Source organism: Sesamum indicum, unplaced genomic scaffold, assembly GCF_000512975.1.
Source record: "Sesamum indicum cultivar Zhongzhi No. 13 unplaced genomic scaffold, S_indicum_v1.0 scaffold00321, whole genome shotgun sequence".
Taxonomy (NCBI): domain Eukaryota; kingdom Viridiplantae; phylum Streptophyta; class Magnoliopsida; order Lamiales; family Pedaliaceae; genus Sesamum; species Sesamum indicum.
Genome location: NW_011628214.1, coordinates 9813 through 31978, shown reverse-complemented (window position 1 = coordinate 31978; position 22166 = coordinate 9813). Strand labels below are relative to the sequence as shown.

Below are 22166 nucleotides of genomic sequence, written 5' to 3'. Positions count from 1 at the left end.
TTCCGTAACTTTATTCTTCACACACTTCAGCTGCAGGTGAATACATTGTTCTGATTAGAATGTCTGTGTATCTTGTGAGATGTCTATCACTAGCATACTTGATAATTTTTTCCATTGGATGCTTGAATTGCTGTTAACTTTCTCCAGAATAACAGAAATGAATATCCTCTTGATCTTTCCAGTAGAATGAGTTAATATGGCTATATACTGATTTGAGGACCAGGCATTTAGAATGTACCCTCATTTTGAACTTGAAAATTATAATGACAAAAGTATAATTCCTTATGAGTACTATGTTCAGATTCATCAATTCTATAGCTTGAGTGCAATTACTCAATCAGTAGACTTGGAATTCACTTCATATTCGATTATTACAGAGGGTGTTTATAGTTTATTAAGCTTTACAGAAACTTGAAAACATATATCTGGATTCAGTTCACGTTCAAATTTCTCTTTCAAATCTCTTCCAACTATGTAAATTCTAAATTTGTGAATATTCACTAAATGGAGCACTAGTCAAATTAGACTAGAAACCTGTTCTCTTCCCGAGCTGATGAAGATTTTGGAATAAGATGCACTAATTCTTTTCTGATCTTCCTTCTTTTCTGTCCTAAGAGATACGAAGCAAGAATGCTTTACCTCCCATGCAGTGAAACAAATTAACAAATTACTAATTACTTCTCACATTTGTGTGGCTTCCCATCCCTCTCCAGCCACAAATGCAAATTTGAGTAACCAGCTAAAAAGTTTCTCTGGATTAGTGTGCATATTCATGATTACAAATTAATGCTTTAAAAGAGTGACAATAGGTGGTGGCTGATCTCACTGAGAAGTATGCTGTAGGTGTATATTACGTGATGAAAATGTTCAGGGATCAGTCATAAGAATTTGTGCCTGACACTGGCACAAGTAATGTGTCCCAATTGCCATCTTCAACTGAAAGTCATGCAAGAACAGAAGACAGGAATGCTTATAACTTTTCAAAGTTTTGCAGAGCTGGGAGAAAACGATGGACTGTCATAGTCCCGGTCAAGGGTTGATGCCTGCTAGTTTTAAGGTGCGCACAGTGCCTCTCGATGGGGATGACACTGCAATGGAAGAGATCTTGGATCCTGACTTTGGAGAAGCAGCAATCGGCCGTGTTGCACCAGTCGATTCCGGTACTTTCTGAGAAATCTGCTTTAGCTCCTCTTCTAGGAATACAAGACTTTTACATCATGAATCCCCATGGATCTCACTTTTGTTTAGTGTAATTCCAGGACTATGGTGGATTATTTTGTTACGTGCATATGGAAAATGCTCAGGGGATCTGTCGGTTCAGGAGAGAATTGATGTCCAGACTGGAATTAAGATGATTCTTAGGCTATGTCTTGCTGATGGTTTTGATATGTTTCCTACATTGTTAGTGACTGATGGTTCTTGCATGATAGATCGTCGCATGGGAATACATGGTCACCCTTTGGAGATTCAGGTATTTCTTAATGTATTTTGCTTGTCAATTTGACAACTGTCTGTGGTCACAAAGAACTGAAAGAGTAAAGATTTCGAGAGTATAGTTTTTGATGACATGCAGGCAGTTATAAAAATTCCTGGCTCTAAACCAACATTACTTCCTAGCGCCTGGGAAATTATTTGAAGAGTAATATTAAAATATCCCTTGAAGCAAGAAGTTTGATCACATGCTATTTGTTGTCTTTCTCATAATCTCGTATGGTACATATTTGAACAGTTACTTTGAAAAAAGAAAATCGCAACTTTTATCAAATTGTTAATGATAAGGTGGATTTACAGTACATTTTAACTCCTTTTGTATATGGGTGATACTTTAAATTATCTTGACATTTTGTGTTTTTCTTACAAGATAATCTCGATGATTAATTTTATTAATACTATTCATCTTAATGTTGACATAGAAATAATTTTTCTAACTTCCAATATTCAATCTTTCTTGAAACTTTTTAAAATTTTGAATGTTCCTTAATTTTATAAAACCCTTCATTTTCAGATATGTCAAAATGTAAAAGCTTGAAACTCAAATGTCATGAGGGTTTGGGATATTCTAGGTTGTCCATCTCAAGTATGTTGGTCTATTTCTTTAAAATATGTTTTTCCGGGTAAAACCTGGTGATGTCGTTTTCAGTATCTAACAAATGAATGTATTTTAAGGGATTAGTACACCGCCCTCCTCTGAGATTTGGTATAATTACACATAGATCTTCGTTGATCAATTAAAACTGGTACCTTTAACGTTTGTTTCCGTCCAACAAATAGATCCACTATTAGTAAAACTCACAACATATGCTTCCATCAACCACAAAGTTGAATGAAAATCCATATTTATCCCAATTGACTTATTAAAAACTTATTGTAGGTCAAACAAATCTTTTCTGACCAAACTACTCTTATACATACATATTCACACGCTAATGCATGTGTGGATGTACATCTTCACTACTATAAGATAATTTGGTCAAGAAAGATTTGTTTGATTTTCAATAAGTGTGTGATAACTCAATTGGAGGTAAATATGGATTTTTATTCAATTTTTTGCTGATGTCACCAGATTATGTGAATTTTACTAACGGATGGATCTATTTGTTGGACGGAATTAAACGTCAGGACTACTAGGTGTAATTGTCAATCCACATAGGATTTACGTGCAATTATCCCCTTTATTTAATGATTGAAATGCCTTTGACAGCGTGAAGTCTGAAAAGACATGAATGTTCTAATTCTTTCCTGTACTAGGGTAAAATATCTACTACAGTCTGTCTGAGTACTGGAAGTTGGAGAAGGGTGTGGAAGTAAATATAACAGAAGTTTGATTGGTTTTCTAGGTCTAAGGTCTATTTCTTTGATCTGATTAAACTTTGACTTTATGGAAAGAGGGTATTTGGAGGAAGATTTGTCATTGGGGTCTGTACAATATCTTTTCATGCTTTGATATAAATGATTTTATGGAATTGCAGGCATTGTTCTATTCTGCACTGCTATGTGCTCGTGAAATGCTTGCCCCGGAGGATGGATCAGCTGACCTTAGCCGAGCATTAAACAATCGTCTTGTTGCATTGTCATTTCATATTAGGGAATACTACTGGATTGATATGAGAAAGCTTAATGAGATTTACCGTTACAAGACTGAAGAATACTCATTTGATGCTGTTAACAAATTCAATATCTACCCAGATCAAATTTCTCCTTGGCTGGCAGAATGGATGCCTAATAAAGGAGGCTATCTAATTGGAAATTTACAGCCTGCTCACATGGACTTTCGCTTCTTCTCTCTGGGAAATTTATGGTCTGTTGTGAGTAGTCTTGCAACTGTGGATCAATCACATGCCATCTTGGATCTTATTGAAGCCAAATGGTCAGACTTGGTTGCAGATATGCCTTTTAAAATATGTTACCCTGCTCTTGAAGGCAAGGAATGGCAGATCATAACTGGCTGTGATCCCAAGAACACGTAATATATTTGACCTTGTTTGACATATCTAGACATTGGCTGTTTTGTTTCCAAGTCATGATATTTCTGTCGACTCTTCTGCAGGCCTTGGTCCTATCACAATGGCGGTGCCTGGCCAACTCTTCTCTGGCAGGTAAAATGCATTCTTAATCTTAATCAACGTACCACATTATTTTAATTTAACTGCTGCGTTCAGCTAATTAAGTTTGCTGTAACTTCTCATTCAATTTGCTTATAGAATTTGTCAAAAGTAGATCTTCCAATTTCTGATCTATTCGAACTTGATTCAAGGTTTGATATGCTTTTTACTAGTTCATTCTCCAATATAAACAGTTAAAATTATTCATCAATTGGCTATAATTAAAATAATATAGGCTGCATGGATTCCAAAATGATTGTATTGGATAATTCCACCTGCATTGCATTTCTGCACATCCTAAGAGGAGGGGCAATGTATAATCTTAAAATAGAACCTCTCCATTTGAAACTTCTCAAGTTATGGGGTCCGAGGATTTTCTAGTACTAACTTATTCATTTGCATGATTAGCCAGTTGGGAAACATTTTTGTGTAATTAAACTGTGAACTACTCAAGGAAGCCTTTAAATATACTTTCTCTTTTAAGCCTTAAATATACTTCTCGGATGCTTTTCCTGGAGGGAATACCACTGTATATTGATCAAACTTTGACGTAAAATGTCCTGGTAACTGCAGCAATATTTAGGGCATCATTTCATGTCTTTAATTTTCTTAATTTACCTTCTAAGCTGACTATAAATTTGAAGTCAAAGGGTATGCTCTCTTATTTTGAAGTCAGCTGGTGAAGTTAAAGTAACAGCCAGCGCCCCCTTCTCTGCAAGTCTGGTTGAAACTAAACATCTGAGAACTCACTTGATTCTTTGCAGCTGACTGTTGCTTGCATTAAAATGAATAGACCTGAAATTGCTGAAAGAGTTGTCAAGATTGCAGAAAAGCGCATATCCAAAGACAAATGGCCCGAATACTATGACACTAAAAGAGCAAGGTTCATTGGGAAGCAGGCTCGACTATACCAAACCTGGTCTATTGCTGGATACCTTGTCGCAAAACTTCTACTCGACAACCCCAGTGCAGCCAAGATCTTGATTAATGAAGAGGACTCTGAGCTCATTAACGCCTTCTCCTGCGCAATCAGCTCTAGTCCCAGGAGAAAACGGGGACCAAAGAGTTCCCAAAAGACTTATATTGTTTAAGGATTAATCACATTTACATCATCGTTTTAGCAAGAAGCAGTTGATCTGAGATTATTTGCTTTCTGAGGGTGGTACATGAGGATAGTGAGTGCAACGTATAGGCTTGAACCTTTAATATTTGATTCTTTATATAGTTGGGGAGCTGAAACCCTGTCAATATTTTCAGCTTGTAGACAGAGGCATGACCGATGTAAATATAGAATGGAGTTGATACATAAAAACATTCGCCTAGCGTATTTACATTATATATTCAATACAAATCCAAGTTGAGTATCATCTCATATTCCTTGAGTATTATTGTGCATTTCCCTTCATATTCTGGCAGTTATGTTACTCAGGTAACAAAGCATCACATTGCTATGCTAATGCAACATACAATGTGACCACAGTAAGGTGGTGTACTGATTAAATCCTTAATTCTTTGATTTGAAGTCAGTAATGTAAACCCCATTAATTAACTGTAAAATTCACCATTTTATGTAGACATGCTATGGGCTGACAACGACTAGCCGTACTATATGACCTCGTGGAGATTAGAGTTAATGTACCTAGTGTGTTAGTGAGAATACGATGATAAAGTCAGACAACGTCTCAACAAAGTTTAGCAGAAAGAATTTTTCCTGATGATTAAGTTCGTTCATTCAGGAAAGGAAAAGAATGCAAGGTATGATAGGTTGAATGAAGTATAATTATAGTTTTGTAATTTCGACTCCTTACACATTTGCTCTTAATTTTGACGCATTTATTCTAGTCTCCCGCATTTTGTTTTGGGATTGACATTTAATCCTGAATTCATAAATTTCCTCCTCTAAACTTTTCGGTGAAAAATTCTTGTCAGAAATGGACATACGAGAGCCACGTGACAGATCAAACATTTTCTGAAATGAACTTCTTTTAATTTTAGAAATTTTATGATACATAAAACAAACATTTGATAGGTCATGTGGCTCTCAACTCAAGCGTCTATTTCTGACAAGATATTTTGATAAAAAATTTAGGGAGAACCAAATTTGTTAATCAAAAACGAAATGTGTGAAGCCCTTGACCAAATGTGTCAAAATGAATATGGAATGTGTGAGAGGGTCTAAATTACAGGACTGTTCATAATTCTTAAAGATGCTGGACTGAATGTACCATCATAGTTATAGGAAGAAAAATATGAGGGACCATCATTAGCCGCAAAATATGTAACATATCTAATCGTTTTGATCGTTTTGTAAGGAGAACCTAACCTCATGCCATTTTTAATGTGAATGACCACCATTCATCATAAAATTCAATTACTACTTGAGTGTTTCTTTAAATTTTTTCATTTTTTTCAATTAAAATAATATTTTTCAGACAAAATTAGAGTTATACCGATCAATCTTCAAATGGGATAAGGACTCGACCGTAATGACGCAACGCCTGCCAAATATCACAAAAATAAACCATTATTCATCGGACACTAAATTGAGGGCCCTCATTTTCTGTTGCATTTTTAAAGTATTTTTTCTTTGTCTTGCGAAGATATATACAGAGGAACAAATACCAATAAATATAAATGGGAGGGAAAAAAAACATTCGGGACAACTTAAAGTAAAAAGCAAATATATTCTTGGATTGGAACTACTTTCTAGCATCACTATCAATACGTCATCCTTTTAATTATTGTTCCATGTATGATAAGTGAACTCATACGTATTTGTTAGGGAGGAGTAATTTGATATCAACATCTTAAAAACATCCGCTTCACATGCACATTCTGCCCCATAAAACCTTCCAGTTATAAATAAAAGGCAATAAAATTAGAACCCAAAACTCCTAATATCATGTTTAAACAATTATTTCATCTAAAATTTTAAATTATTCAAAAAAAAGAGAATTATTTAATATTAATACGCTAACGTTATTAATACACAGTACTTATTTCTTCCCATGTTTAGGTACCTGTTTCAGAAGAGAGATTAGTTTACCTTGGAGAAGTCCAAACCGTGAGGTTCTTCCCTCTCTGTCTGTATGTCACTGGCGAAAGCCAACTTCTGACTAATACTTTTCCTGCCAAAACCTTCTTTTCTTCTATTCTTTCTGCAGTAATATCAGTTGGGGGAGTTTTCAGTTACTCACTTTGTCGTGGCTGACTGATGTCCTAATATTTCTCCTATCCTTTTTTCTTCTCTTGTCTTTGTTTTATTACTCCCTTCAAGTCGGAAAAAAGATGTTATTTCTATTTCATTTATCTCAACAATTTTTTGTTATATAAATTATTCTTGTGATATTAATTTAAATTTTGATTATAGTAATGTTTGATCTCGATAAAATATTTTATTTTCCTTTTTTGAATTAAGACTTTGTTCTGCGATTAAAAAACAGAAAAGAGTTTGAATTCATTAAACTATATAAATTCATTTTTAAAATTAGTTTCTGAACATTGATATTGATCATTGTTCTTTCAAAAATCAATGTACGTTATCTATATTTATATCTATTATAAAGTATATTCGAGTTAAGCAAAGGAGGTCGTGTGCATCTCTTCAAGAAACAAAGAAACAAAAACTTGATATCTCCTATATAGAGAGGCTTTTTGGCCTTTTTCTTTGTTCAGTGAAATGTTTCCTTCATTTCTTATATCACTGGGAGCTTAATTGGATCTAACTTTATGCTAAAAAGCTCACACTCTAGAAGTCCGACCATATGCTGCGAATCCGAGCATGCTCGCCTCGTGAGACACGCTTGCCGACATTCCTGAAGGCATTTTGATTTCAAACATTGATTTCAAACAGCAAATATAAAGCAAAACTTATGGAGATGATACGTATTCTGTTTGGTCTACATTGACAAGATCTGTTGAGGACATTTCCAACATGAACCAGTTGGGATAACAGTCCACTCAAACTTCACGCATCCAATCTCCCTATGGATTCAAATCCTGACATGCAGATAGAAACAACTCACTCTTACCCAATCAAGCCCAGCTATACCCAGTTTCCTTTCTGAGTGTCTTCCCTTCCATTAGCTTTCTGACTTGGGAAGCTTCACTCCACATATTTGAATCAGCATAGATATTAGACAACATGACATGAACAGATGCATCATTGGGATCAATACTCAAAATTTTTTCAGCAGCATATACAGCCAACTCCAAGTCTTTGTTAGTCACACAGCCAGATAAAAGACACCGCCAAACTACTTTATTGGGCTCACCAGGAAAACGCCTTATGAAATCATAAGCTCCTTTTGTTTGACCTTTGCGGGCATATAGACTGACTATACAGGCCAAATGATCTGGTCGTGGAGTAACCCCAAAGTCATTGGTCATTGAACCAAAATGATGCAATGCCTCCTCCAGAGCTCCTACATGCCCACAGGAAGATAGTATTCCGATGAATGTGATGTCATTTGGTTTAACTCCATTCCTCAGCATAAGGTCATAAATCTCCAAGGCTTCTCTTCCAAAACCATGTTGGGCATAACCTGTAATCATAACATTCCATGAAACCAGATTCTTACCCGGAAGGATATTGAACACTTTTCGAGCATCGTTTAGCCGTCCACACTTGGCATACATATCAATAAGAGCACTTCCAACCACAACATTAGAATCTAATCCAGGTTTTATGATGCAGCAATGAGTTTGCTTGCCCCATTCAGTTGCTGGTAAATCACCACAAACACTTAAGAGAATAGAATAGGTGTAAATATCAGGGTGAAACCCCTGCAACAACATGCTCCTTATAAATCCAATTGCTGCTTCATAATGGCCTGAGTTCACATATCCAGCTATTAAAGCATTCCAACTAACAATATCGTTTAGCTAACCTAGATCCCACAAAGGGTGTTGGTCGATTAAGGCAGCAGGACGGTGGTAGAAGTGTGTAACAACTCACCTACCGAATCAACTAGCCCCGAAAATGGATGGTGCTGAAGCACGCGACCTATACCCAACCGTCGGGGCAGGGCCAGGCCCCGATGAGTAGGAGGGCGCAGCGGTGGCCGCAAAACCCTGAGCGCCGGTAGAGCGGTTGTCGGTGCGGATCTTGATGGTAGTAGCAAATATTCAAATGAGAACTTTGAAGGCCGAAAAGGGGAAAGGTTCCATGTGAACGGCACTTGCATATGGGTTAGTCGATCCTAAGGGTCGGGGGAAGCCCGACAGACAACGCGTTCAGTGCGTGCTCCGAAAGGGAATCGGGTTAAAATTCCTGAACTGAGATACGGCGACTGACGACAATGTTAGGGAGTCCGGAGACGTCGGCGTGGGCCTCGAGAAGAGTTATCTTTTCTCTTTAACAGCCTGCCCACCCTGAAAGTGCAAAACAGCTAAATTTTGAACGTTCCTAGAATTCGACGAAACCTATCCCAAATGTTGGTCTAGACCCAAGCATTTGTGTGGTAAATTTGCTAAGCGTAATAATAACTACAAGTTAGTGTAAAAGGGAAACAAACTTGTTTTAATAAAACCGTGCAAAACAGCTAACATTTGAACGTTCTCAGAATTCGACGAGACTTGACCCAATCGCAGGTCTAGACCCAAGCATTTGTATTGTAAATTTGCTAAGCGTAATAATACTACAAGTTAGTATATAAGAGAAACAAACTTGCTTTCATAAAACCATGCAAAACAGCTAAATTTTGAACGTTTTCAAAATTCGAGGAAACTTGACCCAAACGTTGGTTTAGACCCAAGCATTTGTGTTGTAAATTTGCTAAGCGTAATAATAACGACAAGTTAGTATAAAAAGGAAATAAACTTGTTTCAATAAAACCGTGCAAAACAGCTAACTTTTGAACGTTCTCAGAATTCGACAAAACTTGACCCAATCGTAGGTCTAGACCCTAGAATATCTGTGGTAAATTTGCTAAGCGTAATAATACTATAAGTTAGTATAAAAGGGAAACAAACTTGTTTTAATAAAACAGTGCAAAACATCGATATTTTGAACGTTCTCAGAATTCAATGAAACTTGACCCAAGTGTTGGCCTCGACCCAAGCATTTGTGTTGTAAATTTGTTAAGCGTAATAATAACTGCAAGTTAGTATAAAAGGGAAACAAACTTGTTTAAATAAAATCATGCAAAACAGTTAACATTTGAACGTTATCAGAATTCGATGAAACTTGACCCAATCGCAGGTCTAGACCCAAGCATTTGTATTGTAAATTTGCTAAGCGTAATAATACTACAAGTTAGTATAAAAGGGAAACAAACTTGCTTTAATAAAACCGTGCAAAACAGCTAAATTTTGAACGTTCTCAAAAAGCATTTATTAAATAAATTTACAGAATATCCATATTGAGTGTGACATATACTATTTATTAAGGTTCAACTCTCTAAAGTAATTATTATTGGTTGGCATAATATTAATTGAATAAAACCCTCTTCAATACATTTTTTTTTTTTGTCAAAATAAGTATCTTTGATCAATTTGTTCCATCAATTATTTTCTACTCGTGCATATTTAAAATTACTATATTTCATCGGTATAAATTTTATTTTCTCTTCTATTTAACTGTACATAATATTGAATATCGTGTGAAAATTAATGCAAGTTCATATATGATAAAAAAATCAATTACTATATTTATAATCTTATAGAATTATGAATTTATAAATTTTTTATTCGTAAAAAATTTGCATCCTTTTTTTTCAAATTTCATTTAATTATTTGTAATTATAATTTAATTAATATTTAATAACTCATTAATATTCTAATGTAATTCGAAGTCGGGTGTACTATGCATTTTTCTGAGCTATAAATGTAGCTCAACCAAAGTTTCATGCATCAAACTTGACAAGTACCACACTAAGTCTTAGCACACCAAAATTTGAAAAATTGCAACATGGGTAGAAGAGCAATATACGTTCCACTTAATGGTAGTATCTTGTTACAACAAGCACAATAGAGATTTGATGATGTGGTCGACGGTGAGGTTGCTAGAACACTACATGCAAGATGTGCAAATAGATTATTTTGGAATTTTTTTTATAAATAATTTCCCCCCATATCGCGTGTTTGATGTACTATACTAGATGGGCTTGGTGTTTATCGATGGGAAAAACTCAACTATGATTTTCATCTTATGGCAATACTTAAGAAGAAATGACGTCCTAAAACACACACTTTTCATTTCGAGTGGGACAAGGACCATAAACTCTTCAAGATGTTGCGATAATTTGAGGCCTCCCTATAGATCGTGAGCTTGCGACCGAAGTGGATCTTAAAAGATCTACTTATGAACAGCAGGATTATTGTATGGTATACTTAGGTTTGCCTCCCAATTCAAGTTCATTCAAAGGTTCACACTTGGGGACTAATGCCGTTGCAAACCATCTTTGTGGGGTCGAAATCACTTATTACACTCCAATTGATGACGTGAAACAGTATGCAGGTGCATTTGCATTAGTGCTATTAGGCGGTGCGAGGTGTTCTTATTCGTCTAGTACTATATATGCAAAAAGTAGAGGATACTGAAGCAACTCCAACATTCAACTGGGATAGTGTTGTATTCTCAATTTTATACTGTGCAGTGAATTATGCAATATCAATTTGAAAAGCAAAGGAAACATGAGTGGCACATTGCAGCTGCTATAAGTAAGATTACTTTATTATATTTCTGTTTAGATTTTTTATAACACGACATATTTTATTAATATCACATGTATACTTCATGCAAATTTAGGATTGGTCACATATTATGCCAATATCATCCCAATTATTTCATATCGTCTATATATGAACCAATACCATACTGTTGACAATCGTGTCCTTCCGTACGGTGCGAGGTAACAAAACATATTACCATAAATATTTAATAAAAAGTATATGCAATGCAGCATTAGTAATTTAACCAACAAAAAAAGAGATACCCTATACATAGATGATTGAGATGCCTACAATTCACTTTGTAGAAATGCACGTTTTGCATCATGCAAATGTATATAAACAAGGCAGTATGAGGATTAATATGCAGTAGGATAAAGAAACCATTAATAAACAGACAGGATTTTCAGGTTAGTTTCTAAAAACTTGCAGATTTATTCATAAACCAACCTTCATATTTATGACTGTCTCTGTGCGAGATAACATGTATCCTTTCTACAAAACCTGTTCTACTCCACACAACGAAGTCGAGTTCTCATCTACTCGTATGGTGCTCCAGTTAACGCTGCATCTCCATCTTCAGCGTCGAGTTCTTGTTCCACACCTTTGACTTCAGGCACATAATGCATTAGCATATTCTCAATGCCTGATTTCAGAGTGACGGAGGAGCTAGGGCAACCACTGCAGGCGCCTTGCATTCTTAGTTTCACGATTCCGGTGTCAGGATCAAATCTGACAAATCCTATGTCTCCACCATCATCTTGCACTGCTGGACGGATACGAGACTCTAATAGTTCTTTAATCATAGCAACAGTCTCTGAATCATCTTCGTGAATAGCTGTGTCCATGGAAGCTGCAGTATTCGAATCCAAGAACAATGGCTGCTCAGAGGAATAGAAATCCATGATTGCTGCAAAGATTTCAGGTTTCAGAAAATCCCATGAACTGTCCTCTGATTTTGTGACGGTTACAAAATCTGTTCCAAAGAAGACCCTGGTAATTCCTGCACCAAGAGTAACAAATGACCTATCAAATAAATGATCAGCCTGAAAAACACAAATGTTTATAGGCAGTATTCAACTATATAAAAACAGAGACAATTTTATGAGCAAGATCTTAAGATACAAATAATACTGAGACAACTTTTTTCACGTCTATTTATCAATTTATTTTGATAAGTACCACACAGCATTCACTGTTCTCTTATCTAGATTTTTAAACACATACTCCTTATAAGCTGGCTTAAGAGACAGAGTTCTACTATCTATTAGCCTTATACGACAACCATGCACTTGTGCAGTAAAATGCCGCATCTCTGCAGCTTGCACCTATTGCATTCATCAAGAACAAATACAGTGATTAGGTTATTAGACCAAAAACGAGTTTCAATTGCACAGGTGTCAACAAATCCAGGCAATATAGATTTTAAACACCACCTCCGAACTTATATAAATGATTTAAAGCAAAAGTTCTAGAATATTGACAAACTTATTGCTCCCTCATGAAGCAGATTTAATTTCCATAGGAGATAGAAGTTTGACTCTGAAGAGAATATAAATAACACATTTAAAATGCTTGCGCATACTCTTGGAAGAAAGTATTCTTCCAACTTTTAAATTGAACGGATATTGAATCCAACAATACATATTTCTGCTTCTGATGCATCTTTGCAATCATACCATAGCTAAAGGATCATTAACCATTTGCTCCATACTTGATGAAACATACAAACAAGCTCATTTTGAAATTTTAGAGACTAACAGGAGGTTAGGTTAAAGTATTAGAACTATATATAGTGTGTTTCACAAATGTGATAAAAAGAAGAAACAAGCAAATAAGAAGAAAATTCCCTAGATGATAGAGTTTTGATAACCAGCACCGAGTATGATATTCCTTATTAAACAAAAACTCTCACAGACTCACACACATTTCCGTGACAACTGCCATTACCATGAAATTCTATAGGCAACAAGCTTGATAACTTCCAAAGAATTGAGACACAACTTGAAAATTCCAATGGATTAATGAGCAGTCCTATTAAATTTGAAATTTGACATGAGCACAATTATGAGAACCGTGAATAAACAAAGCAGAACAGATAATCCAGTACATAACTTAATCATTCATATGTTCATATTTCAACATGATCCTCAAAAGCATACAAATGTAAATGGTGGAAGATGGGTTCTCACCATCAATTCCAAACAGGTTCTTTGCTAGTGGCGAGCTCATAGCAGCGCGTGCATTGGGAAAGTCTGCACTTCCTGTATCCATTAAGGGCTTCCCAGGATAGAACATGAGAGATGCAGGATTAGGAGTCGACTGTGTTTGGATGAACATGCTCCTCCTCTGCCCTGTCCAAAGCAACTGTTAGGATCTCTTATAAAAATAAAAGCATTTCCATTTTCATGTACAACAATGTAATGCAAAATATAAATTAACATTTTATAGTTTTAAGTTTTACTCTGAAATGAGGAATGGAACAAGATAAGGACATACCAAACTCAAGCTAATTAATTTTTTTGACACAGATGAAACTGTTAATGAAAAATACACAAATATGGCTCCTAGAAATAAAAGAACAACAACCAAGAAGGAGCAAAAATCGTTTCACACAACTTTCGTCCTCCACAATTTAGGCAACAATTCAAAACTCCAAAAGATCATTTCCCAACAGTGACAATCCAATCCTTAGTCCAAACAACCAACAACCGGAAACTCAACAAGTCTCTATCACATTTTCTAATAAACTTTCAAAATCCAACACACTAATGACTAAAAAGACAAAAAATCAGCGCAGTAATAACAGAATTCACAAAACAAAAGACCTCGGAAATTATCCCTCTGGGAGTAGGAGGTGCCTAAAGAAGCCCTTAACGAGGTAAGACCGGAGAAATCACTAGTTTTCACTGCTGAAGAAGAAGAGAAAAGAAGCTGATGGTATATGTATAACCCCCGAGCAACATTTCGCGAGTTGTTGGGCTTCGATAGCAATCCGCCATTGCCACAGCTATACAGAATGGTTCGGTACAAAAATCTACCAAAGTTTTTCATCATCAATTCAATTCTTCAGGGTTTCTCTGGGAGAAGAAGGTCGGTGTAGGGAGTTCTTTGGCTTTTAATGTTTCTGCTAAAACCTTATGATGACTTCTTTTGGCCTTCACTGATAAAATCGCTATTCAAAGATCTTTGGTTGGCGGTTTTACTAAGTGCCATCATTCTACGACTTGTGTGTAAAATATTAAATAATTAATATTGATTGATAAGTTGTTTAGTAACTATGGGAAATTTGATTCAAAAAATAAAAGTGTCTAAAGTTGATAAGTTTCAAGATTATTTTAATAAATTCATTAAAAAAATATTGAAATTACAATTATCACTAAATTTTATGAAAGGTAATGAATAAATTTGAATGTTCAAAAGTTGACGTGGCAACAGAGTTTTACTGTGATACTAGTTGTCATCCTTCCATATATACGTACATATAATAAATAATTTTTTCATATTTTAAGAAATATTAAGATAAGACCAAGTTGCATATTTGATCCCACAAAAAATAATTGGTGCCCTTTTTGGTCCCATAATTTACGAAAATTCACTGGTCTCAAAAATGTTAAAAATAGTTTCTATGTTGGTTAGCAAATTTACCACACAAATGTATGGGTGTAGACTTATGTTTGGGTCCAGCTTTATGGAATTTTGATAACGTTCATAAGAAAGTTGTTTTGCTCGGTTTGTCAAAGAAAGTTTGTTTTCGTTTCATACAAACCTACAGTTATTATTATGCTTAACAAATGCACTTCACAAATGCTTAGGTCTAAACATACGTTTAGGTCATGTTTCGTGGAATTCTGAAAACGTTCAAAATTTAGCTATTTAGCACGATTTTATTAAAGAAAGTTCGCTTCCCGTTCATATTAACTTGCAGTTATTATTACGCATAAGAAATTTACCATACAAATGCATGGGTCTATACCTACATTTGAGTCAAGTTTCGTGGAATTGTGGGAATGTTCGACATTTAGCTGTATTTTATGATTTTTTTAAATAAAGTTAGTTTTCCTTTCATATTAACTTATAGTTTTTATTACGCTTAACAAATTTAACACACAAATGCCTAGGTGTTGACCTACGTTTGCGTCAAGTTTCATGGAATTCAGAGAACGTTCAAAATTTAGCAGTTTTGCATGGTTTTATTAAAGCAAATTTATTTTCCTTTTATACTAACTTGTAATTATTATTATGCTTAGCAAATTTACCACACAAATGCATGGGTGTAGACCTATGTTTGGGTCAAGTTTCGTGCAATTCCTAGAGCGTTCAAAATTGAGCAGTTTTGCATGGTTTTATTAAACCAAGTTTGTTTCCCTTTTAAACTAGCTTCTAATCATTATTATGCTTAGCAAATTTACCATACAAATGCATGGGTTTAGACCTGCGTTTGGGTCATGTTTTGTACAATTCTAAGAACGTTCAACATTTAGCTGTTTTGCACGATTTTATTAAAGCAAGATTGTTTCCCTTTTATAGTAACTTGTAGTTATTATTATGCTTAACAAATTTACCACACAAATGCATGGGTCTAGACCTATGTTTGGGTCAAGTGTTCTTAATGGGTTTAAGACCCCCTATCACCTTACCTATTCTGATTTTGTGGAGAAGTTCTCAGTGGAATGTTAAAAGCGGCTAAATCACTGGGTTTGAGTATCAGGACATTAGCAGTGGCTTTTCATTCCATCACTTTAGTGCATGTTCATCAACAAACGAACAGTCCTGCACATCGATTGGCAAGAAATGCTCACTACAGCACCGAGGGGGTTGAATTATTACTTACATGTATTATATAGCTCTTCGTGGCAAACGTATGATATGATTTTCGTATCCAAGAAAAAAATCAAAAGAAAAAAAATGCATATTAGTCAATTATTGTGTCCTAGCAATAGCTAATATCATGAAGTTAGATTTAACCAAATGGTGGGTCCTAGGGGTTACCTATAATATTTGTGATAATATCTAATCAGACTGAATGGGTCAAAGTTGAAATAGTGAAGCTTTTGGAATAATAATTTTTTTCCAAAAACTTGTTTATATAACTTATCTGTTTCTGGATAAACTTATATCCCAATAGTGTGATTCTGCCTAGTTTATTTAATAACTATAACTAATATTTATCATTTATGGTAAACTAAAGGTACTTTAAGATTGGTTTACAAGTAGTGTCTCTATGTACTAAATTGGGCGGCACACAAAGTAATGTAACACTAAAGGAAAAAATTTCACATTTTGTCCCGTAAGGGCCCTTTTCAATTTAATTCCATTTATTGCAACTTTCTCACATTGCATCTCATGAGTTGATAAGTTTCTCAACTATAGTCCTAATATAATTGAAAATGCACGTGAGATTGCTAAAGGCTAAATTCATTATTGTATGGCATATAGATGTGAGGATAAAAATTAAATAATATTTTCATCTAATGAGATACAATATGAGAAAACTGTAAGAAATAGGAAGAAATTGGAAAAAGCCCTATATACACTACAAAACTGTTCAAAAAAATAAATTTTCCTGTTTACTAACTGTTCAGAAAATTATGGCACATCATTTTTGTATACATATATAAATAATATTTCATGTTTTAAAATATATTTTAAATAAAATTAAAATATATAGACCATACATTATATTGAAAAAAAAAAAGTAGTTTAACAATTAATATAAATTTTAAAAAATTGAATAAGTTAATTATATCAATTGGAAAATATTTTTAACAAAAAATCGATACAACGATATCACTAACGATCATTCGTAATGTGGAGGGTCTTTATAGGGCATATAAATATATATTAATTATTCGAGGCATTTGCTTCATTTAATCAATTAAAATTTTATTAGAAAAACTTCAATACGACTCAAGATTTCAAAATCTAGATTATAATTTTTTTAGAAATTAAAATGCTAGTTGAATATATTCTTAAACATGTAAAATGCCTTCTGAATTTAGCTTTTAGGGTAAATATCATAATTCATCCCTTAAGTTTGTGTCTAAATCACTAAAGTCCATCATTTTTATTATTTTAACATTAACATCCCTAAATTTTAAATTTTATTTCAAAGTAAACTTATGATCCCCTTTTCAACGAAAATCTAGACCAAAATTTGAATTTTTTAAGAGTAAAATGGCGAATTCAATTTTGTTCTTTACTTTTGATCCCTTATATTTTGAAAAGTATCATATTGGTCCTTTGTTCACTTATTCGCACTGCTATGGACCAATCAAGAAACTCAGGCCCATTGCCACCCGCCCCGCCACTGCTCATTACCCCTCCTCTCCCCGGCAAAACCAGAGCCCAAGTTCTCATCCAGTAACTTTCCAACAACACATCCGTCGTCCCTAGGCTCAGCATTCCCCCATTCGATTGGTGACCGGAGTACCTTCAGAGAATCGCCTCCGATGGCCAAGGCGTCTCCTTCAACAGTACTATGAAAGCTGTCACCAGCTTCTCCCGAGTCATTTCCTAATGCATTCATTTTGTTTTCGCATGTTTAATCACCACAACTGGATTGAGTTGGATTTCTTTATCCCACAAGATCCAGTCCAATCAGTCTATATCCCGTGCCGAATGGATCAACGCGAGGACATTAATTATAAAAAGTAAACATGTGATAAGAGTGGGTTGGAGGCTTAAGAATACTATCATCAAGTACATGTCAATGTGCACTTTCCAACTAGCTTTACCAAATATGGCTTCATGTGAATAATAAATTTGAATGCTCGAGTACAATTTTATTTAAAGGACTTTTCAGAAAGCACTTAGCGAAAAGTACATTTTTTAAATAAACTTCGATTTTAAAAGTGTTCACAAACGTGTATTAGTGACACTGCATGAAAAAGTTCTTCATGAGAATTTTAATGTCAACATATAAGTCTTATTTTGAGATATTCTAAAAGCAAGTAGGAGCCATAAATTTGAGATGCAGTATTCATCAAAATCGGGTTGTATTGACTATTGAGAAAAATACACCACTTTTGCATAATGTTCAGATATTAACTCAAATGCATACACATTCACAAAAACAATGCACTTGTACAGTTCTGAAGTTTTGATATTGATCAAATTCCATCATATCCTAAAGCTCTTTCGATACTGGAATTGAAATCTACAACTTTGATGTTCGACATTTCATGTAAATTTCCACTCCTTTTCAAGAAAAGGGGGAAAATGTAATATCCCTCATTTTATACTAGAGACTTTGTTTCCTTGCTGCATTAATATTTATATAAGGTCCTGCCATTCTTCCAAGAAATGATAGACTAACCTTAGATTTATGCAGGAGAAGAGTTTCAGCCAAGATATGTGATGGATCAGCAGTTGGGTCCTGTGCTCATCAGTGTGTCTCTTAAAACAAGGCCTATGCGGACTTGGCATTTCCAAATTCACCCTCCTTTTGTTTCCAGAGACTTACTAGGAAGGAGTCAATGATAATCTACAAAACAATTGTTCATGTCAGCCAAAACTTACTATGGATGAGACTGGGTGAGAAAAATTGTGGTTGACCTGGTTCAGATGCGCTGCTACACATGGAAGAACAAGTAAGCCAGATTCACCTAAAGCACCACCAAGCTGCTCGACAACTGCTACCATCACGGGCAAGGTTTTCTACAAAAGCATGCAAGATAACGAGGCAAAGCCTTCATATTAACAATATTCGATTCCTCGTGTATACTATGCTGCTCCTGTTACTCCTACATTAATTTCAGCACATTTGGTTTCTTTACTTATTTAATTGTAAATGTACAAGTATTTAGATTCGTCCACGAATATTTTGCATGTCAATACGACAGATATTGTTTAGCAAGAATGAGAACGTAAAGTAGATGAACAAGCATATCCCACCTGGCTGGCAACAAGTAAAAGAGCACTGGCGTTTTCGTTCTTGGCAAAAGGTGACTTACTACCTCCAGACATGAGTGAAAGACTTGGAATAGCCAAAGCATTAAAAGCTAATAGGACAGCATGCAGAAACCTGCAACAAGTTACAGAGGTGCATTGCGTTTAAAGCCAGTGAAGTGATATACAAGGAGCTGTATTTGAGAATCACCTAAACATGGACTCTGATACTGTTCAACAGTCCTAGAATAAGGTCTAATTCACTTCTAAGTGGGCTCCTAGCCTCCTACTCATTGAAATATAGAATATCTAATTCACATTTCATGAGAATTGGAAAGAAATATCAGATCAACAAAAACAGCAGGTCCATCCTTTTCTCTATGAATCCTAATTACAAAGTTGTGACCAGACAGGAAGTCTTGAAAGTGACAAAATAAATAAAATCCACGCCAACCCATGTATTCTTTTCACTTCTCGGGTTGTCTACCCTGAAACATGCAAGGGGATAAAAGAATCCTACACAATACGATTTGAAGTGTTCAATTTATCAACTGCTTGAGAGGGCCTCAAAATGAAACAATTAAAAGCCGGGTAATAAAGAAATTCTCAGGTACAATGCACAGTAGTAGCAAATATATTTTAAGAATACCAAACAGTGGTAGCATAGGAAACAAACTCTTCTTTTTTCTTTTTGCTTTTTCTAAATCTGGAAATTCTTAAACTGCCAGTTTTAATGACCCATATTAGTAATGAAATAAGGCTTGAATTTTCGGAGATGCAGTTCCTTAGGATGGATATAATGCACAACTCACTCATGGGAGACTACAAACATATACGTTACGTGAATTTGAATAACATATTCCAATTAGAGACGGTTGTAACAGTCATAATCAAAATCTTAATAAGACAAAAACAAAGCAAACCCACGAGGAGAAAACGAGGAAAATGGCCACAAGAATTTAACATACGCTCCCATTGTGACAGCCACAAGAAAAATTGCTGGCTTCACCATTAAAAGAAGTGCCCTTGATCTGCTGACTTGAATCCAAGGGACCTACATAAGGAGCAAAGATCAGACACAAAATCATGATCAAGATCACAGAAGTAGAAGAGTGGCTCTATAAGCATAACTTCAGAAGAAAGTACATTTAAAAATATAGCTAAAGACAAATTAACTGGCCTAGAACCACATAAGGGAACTGTTTGATTAATGTCAATTTTGTTGCAGAAAAGAACCAAGGAATAAAAGGACATGACAATCCACCAGGAAACAAAAAAACAGATGAAAACTCCAAACAACTGTGAACAGATAGGATTGTCATACAGCAAACAAGAATAGTGATGACCTAGGTATCCTAAGCCTACCTGTATATTTGTTCTATGTTTTACATGAGTCTCATATGAAAAACTTGCCCAAGTTGCAGAATGGGATATATATATATATAAAGGCTTCTTATACATGCGCCAAGTCCTACTGGAATTCTAGGTCATATATATTAAGCAACCGTCTCACTCATATTGGAGCACCCCCAAGTTTTAAATTTCAACGTTTTTACAATTTGGTTCCTGCTATCATAGGCAAATCAGCTAGGCAGATCATGGGCTAACAAGTAGGCTAAACAGGTACGACAGCAGACTCGATAGTTCTTTCATCCGAAAAAAAAAGGCAGTTAATGATGAAGTAAAACACACAAGTTTTCATGCTCATTCTCTTAAGAGGCAGCACCAGACGAATAAGAGGAACTGGTCCCCACATTAATATGGAAACTTTTACCTTCATCAAGTCCAGTCATAAAGCCAAATTATGTTCCAATCTTACTACATTTGACATCATATTCTTGCGGCCAACAAAGTATTTTAAGAACTCAATATCATGTTCATGTTGGACTTATTCCGTTCTTTTCAATTAGCTTATTCCAGTTTATATCAAAGTGTTCCTTTAAGATAAATAATAAAATTTACAGAAAAGAGAAGACTGTTCATACGATTATGTCCATGTGTTTTCTATCAATATGCACATATCCTATAACTATAAAATTGCAGGGACCAAGAAGCTGAGAGGGCCAGTGGTTCCCTGCTCCAGAGAAATATTCTTGATGTTTGGTCTCCCCAGGACAGAGCTATTTCTTAGCTTACCCTTATTTATCACAAGTAGTACCCTGGAGGCATTACTCCCATGTACTAAAAATGCATTTCCTAAGACTTAAAACAATGTGAACTGGACTCTTCTACCATTGATTCTTACAATGACAAATGAAAATGTAAGTGAAACATGATAGCAAAGCCAACAGTGGATCTCACGAAACTAAGAAAGACTGCACTAATCATTGCCAAAAGCTTACGATTTCCATCTGCAAAACTGGCTACCCCTGCAAGGTAAATCATAAATGTGTCAAGTGAGAAAAGCAATATAATCATAAACACTCTATTAATGCATCTGGGCGAAGTATGTTATCATGTGAAACCCAAACTTTTATGCCTGGATTAATTAATTATGAAGAAGACTTTTATCCAGAAATTTATAAATAGAATATTATCAATAGAGGGAATGACACAGTGAGATAGTGTTGTTGGCTGCATTGAACATTCATGATTTCAATAAAAAAGTCTCAAAACTCATTTCATTTGATTGGTCCACCATGCACAATCTCACAGCTACTCTGCTATAATAATACAGAAAGAATCACTTTCCATAATTGCTAAATTAGTACTTGAACACTGGATACATCAAAACTAATGATAAGATAAAAATATTTGCTGATGTTGAATATGCCTTCTTATTGTAATAACTGAATATAACTTAAAATTTTGAAGCAGTTTACGGAACATTACTTATCATTAAAAAATTACGAAATTAATAAATACTAACTAGCAAATTTGAGTAGAGAATCTAATATTTGCACAGGGAGTTCAGCAACCATAAGCGAACGCAAATAGATATAAACATCAGTTCTATTACACACTGTTCTGATGGACCAACCTGGTACTAGACATAATAGGGAA

General features: G+C 35.0%; 4 protein-coding genes across 5 annotated transcripts in view; 1 reads left to right on the top strand and 3 right to left on the bottom strand.

The window, feature by feature from the left end:
- LOC105180098 (neutral/alkaline invertase 3, chloroplastic) overlaps positions 1-4976 on the top strand; it is a 6779-nt gene extending 1803 nt beyond the window's left edge. For both annotated transcript variants that reach the window (XM_011103748.2, XM_011103747.2), the window contains exons 2-7: positions 1-36; positions 995-1160; positions 1260-1471; positions 2970-3463; positions 3548-3596; positions 4367-4976. The exon at positions 1-36 is cut by the window's left edge and continues 739 nt beyond it. In XM_011103748.2, the coding sequence (XP_011102050.1) occupies positions 1-36; positions 995-1160; positions 1260-1471; positions 2970-3463; positions 3548-3596; positions 4367-4693 (1284 nt within the window). In that variant the 3' untranslated portion in view covers positions 4694-4976. The remainder of the gene's footprint in view (positions 37-994; positions 1161-1259; positions 1472-2969; positions 3464-3547; positions 3597-4366) is intronic.
- Positions 4977-7637: 2661 nt separating this feature from the next.
- Positions 7638-8399, bottom strand: LOC105180100 (pentatricopeptide repeat-containing protein At4g39530-like). Its single transcript, XM_011103751.1, has one exon. It carries the CDS (start codon positions 8397-8399, stop codon positions 7638-7640), a length of 762 nt encoding a protein of 253 aa, XP_011102053.1.
- Positions 8400-11638: 3239 nt separating this feature from the next.
- LOC105180097 (nifU-like protein 4, mitochondrial) lies at positions 11639-14412 on the bottom strand. Its single transcript, XM_011103746.2, has 3 exons — positions 14102-14412; positions 13466-13627; positions 11639-12276 (listed from the first exon to the last, which is right to left on the bottom strand). The coding sequence occupies exons 1-3, from the start codon at positions 14328-14330 to the stop codon at positions 11813-11815; spliced, it is 855 nt and encodes a 284-aa protein (XP_011102048.1). The 5' UTR covers positions 14331-14412; the 3' UTR covers positions 11639-11812.
- A 4248-nt stretch (positions 14413-18660) lies between these two features.
- LOC105180299 (probable sodium/metabolite cotransporter BASS4, chloroplastic) overlaps positions 18661-22166 on the bottom strand; it is a gene marked incomplete in the record, with an annotated part of 10349 nt that continues 6843 nt past the window's right edge. The window contains 5 exon segments of the mRNA XM_020691542.1: positions 18661-18759; positions 18831-18932; positions 19170-19299; positions 20132-20217; positions 21465-21532. Coding sequence (XP_020547201.1) covers positions 18685-18759; positions 18831-18932; positions 19170-19299; positions 20132-20217; positions 21465-21532 — 461 coding nt within the window.

Bases quoted from the DNA above. Each gene is read 5' to 3' on its own strand.
- LOC105180097 (XM_011103746.2), bottom strand. From the start codon at position 14,330: ATGATGAAAAACTTTGGTAGATTTTTGTACCGAACCATTCTGTATAGC. The intron at 13,628-14,101 runs GTCTTTTGTTTT...TGCTTTGGACAG, and splicing joins CCAGAGGGATAATTTCCGAG to GGCAGAGGAGGAGCATGTTC. The intron at 12,277-13,465 runs GTGAGAACCCAT...CTCTTGGTGCAG, and splicing joins GAACCTGTTTGGAATTGATG to GAATTACCAGGGTCTTCTTT.
- LOC105180100 (XM_011103751.1), bottom strand. From the start codon at position 8,399: ATGTTGTTGCAGGGGTTTCACCCTGATATTTACACCTATTCTATTCTC.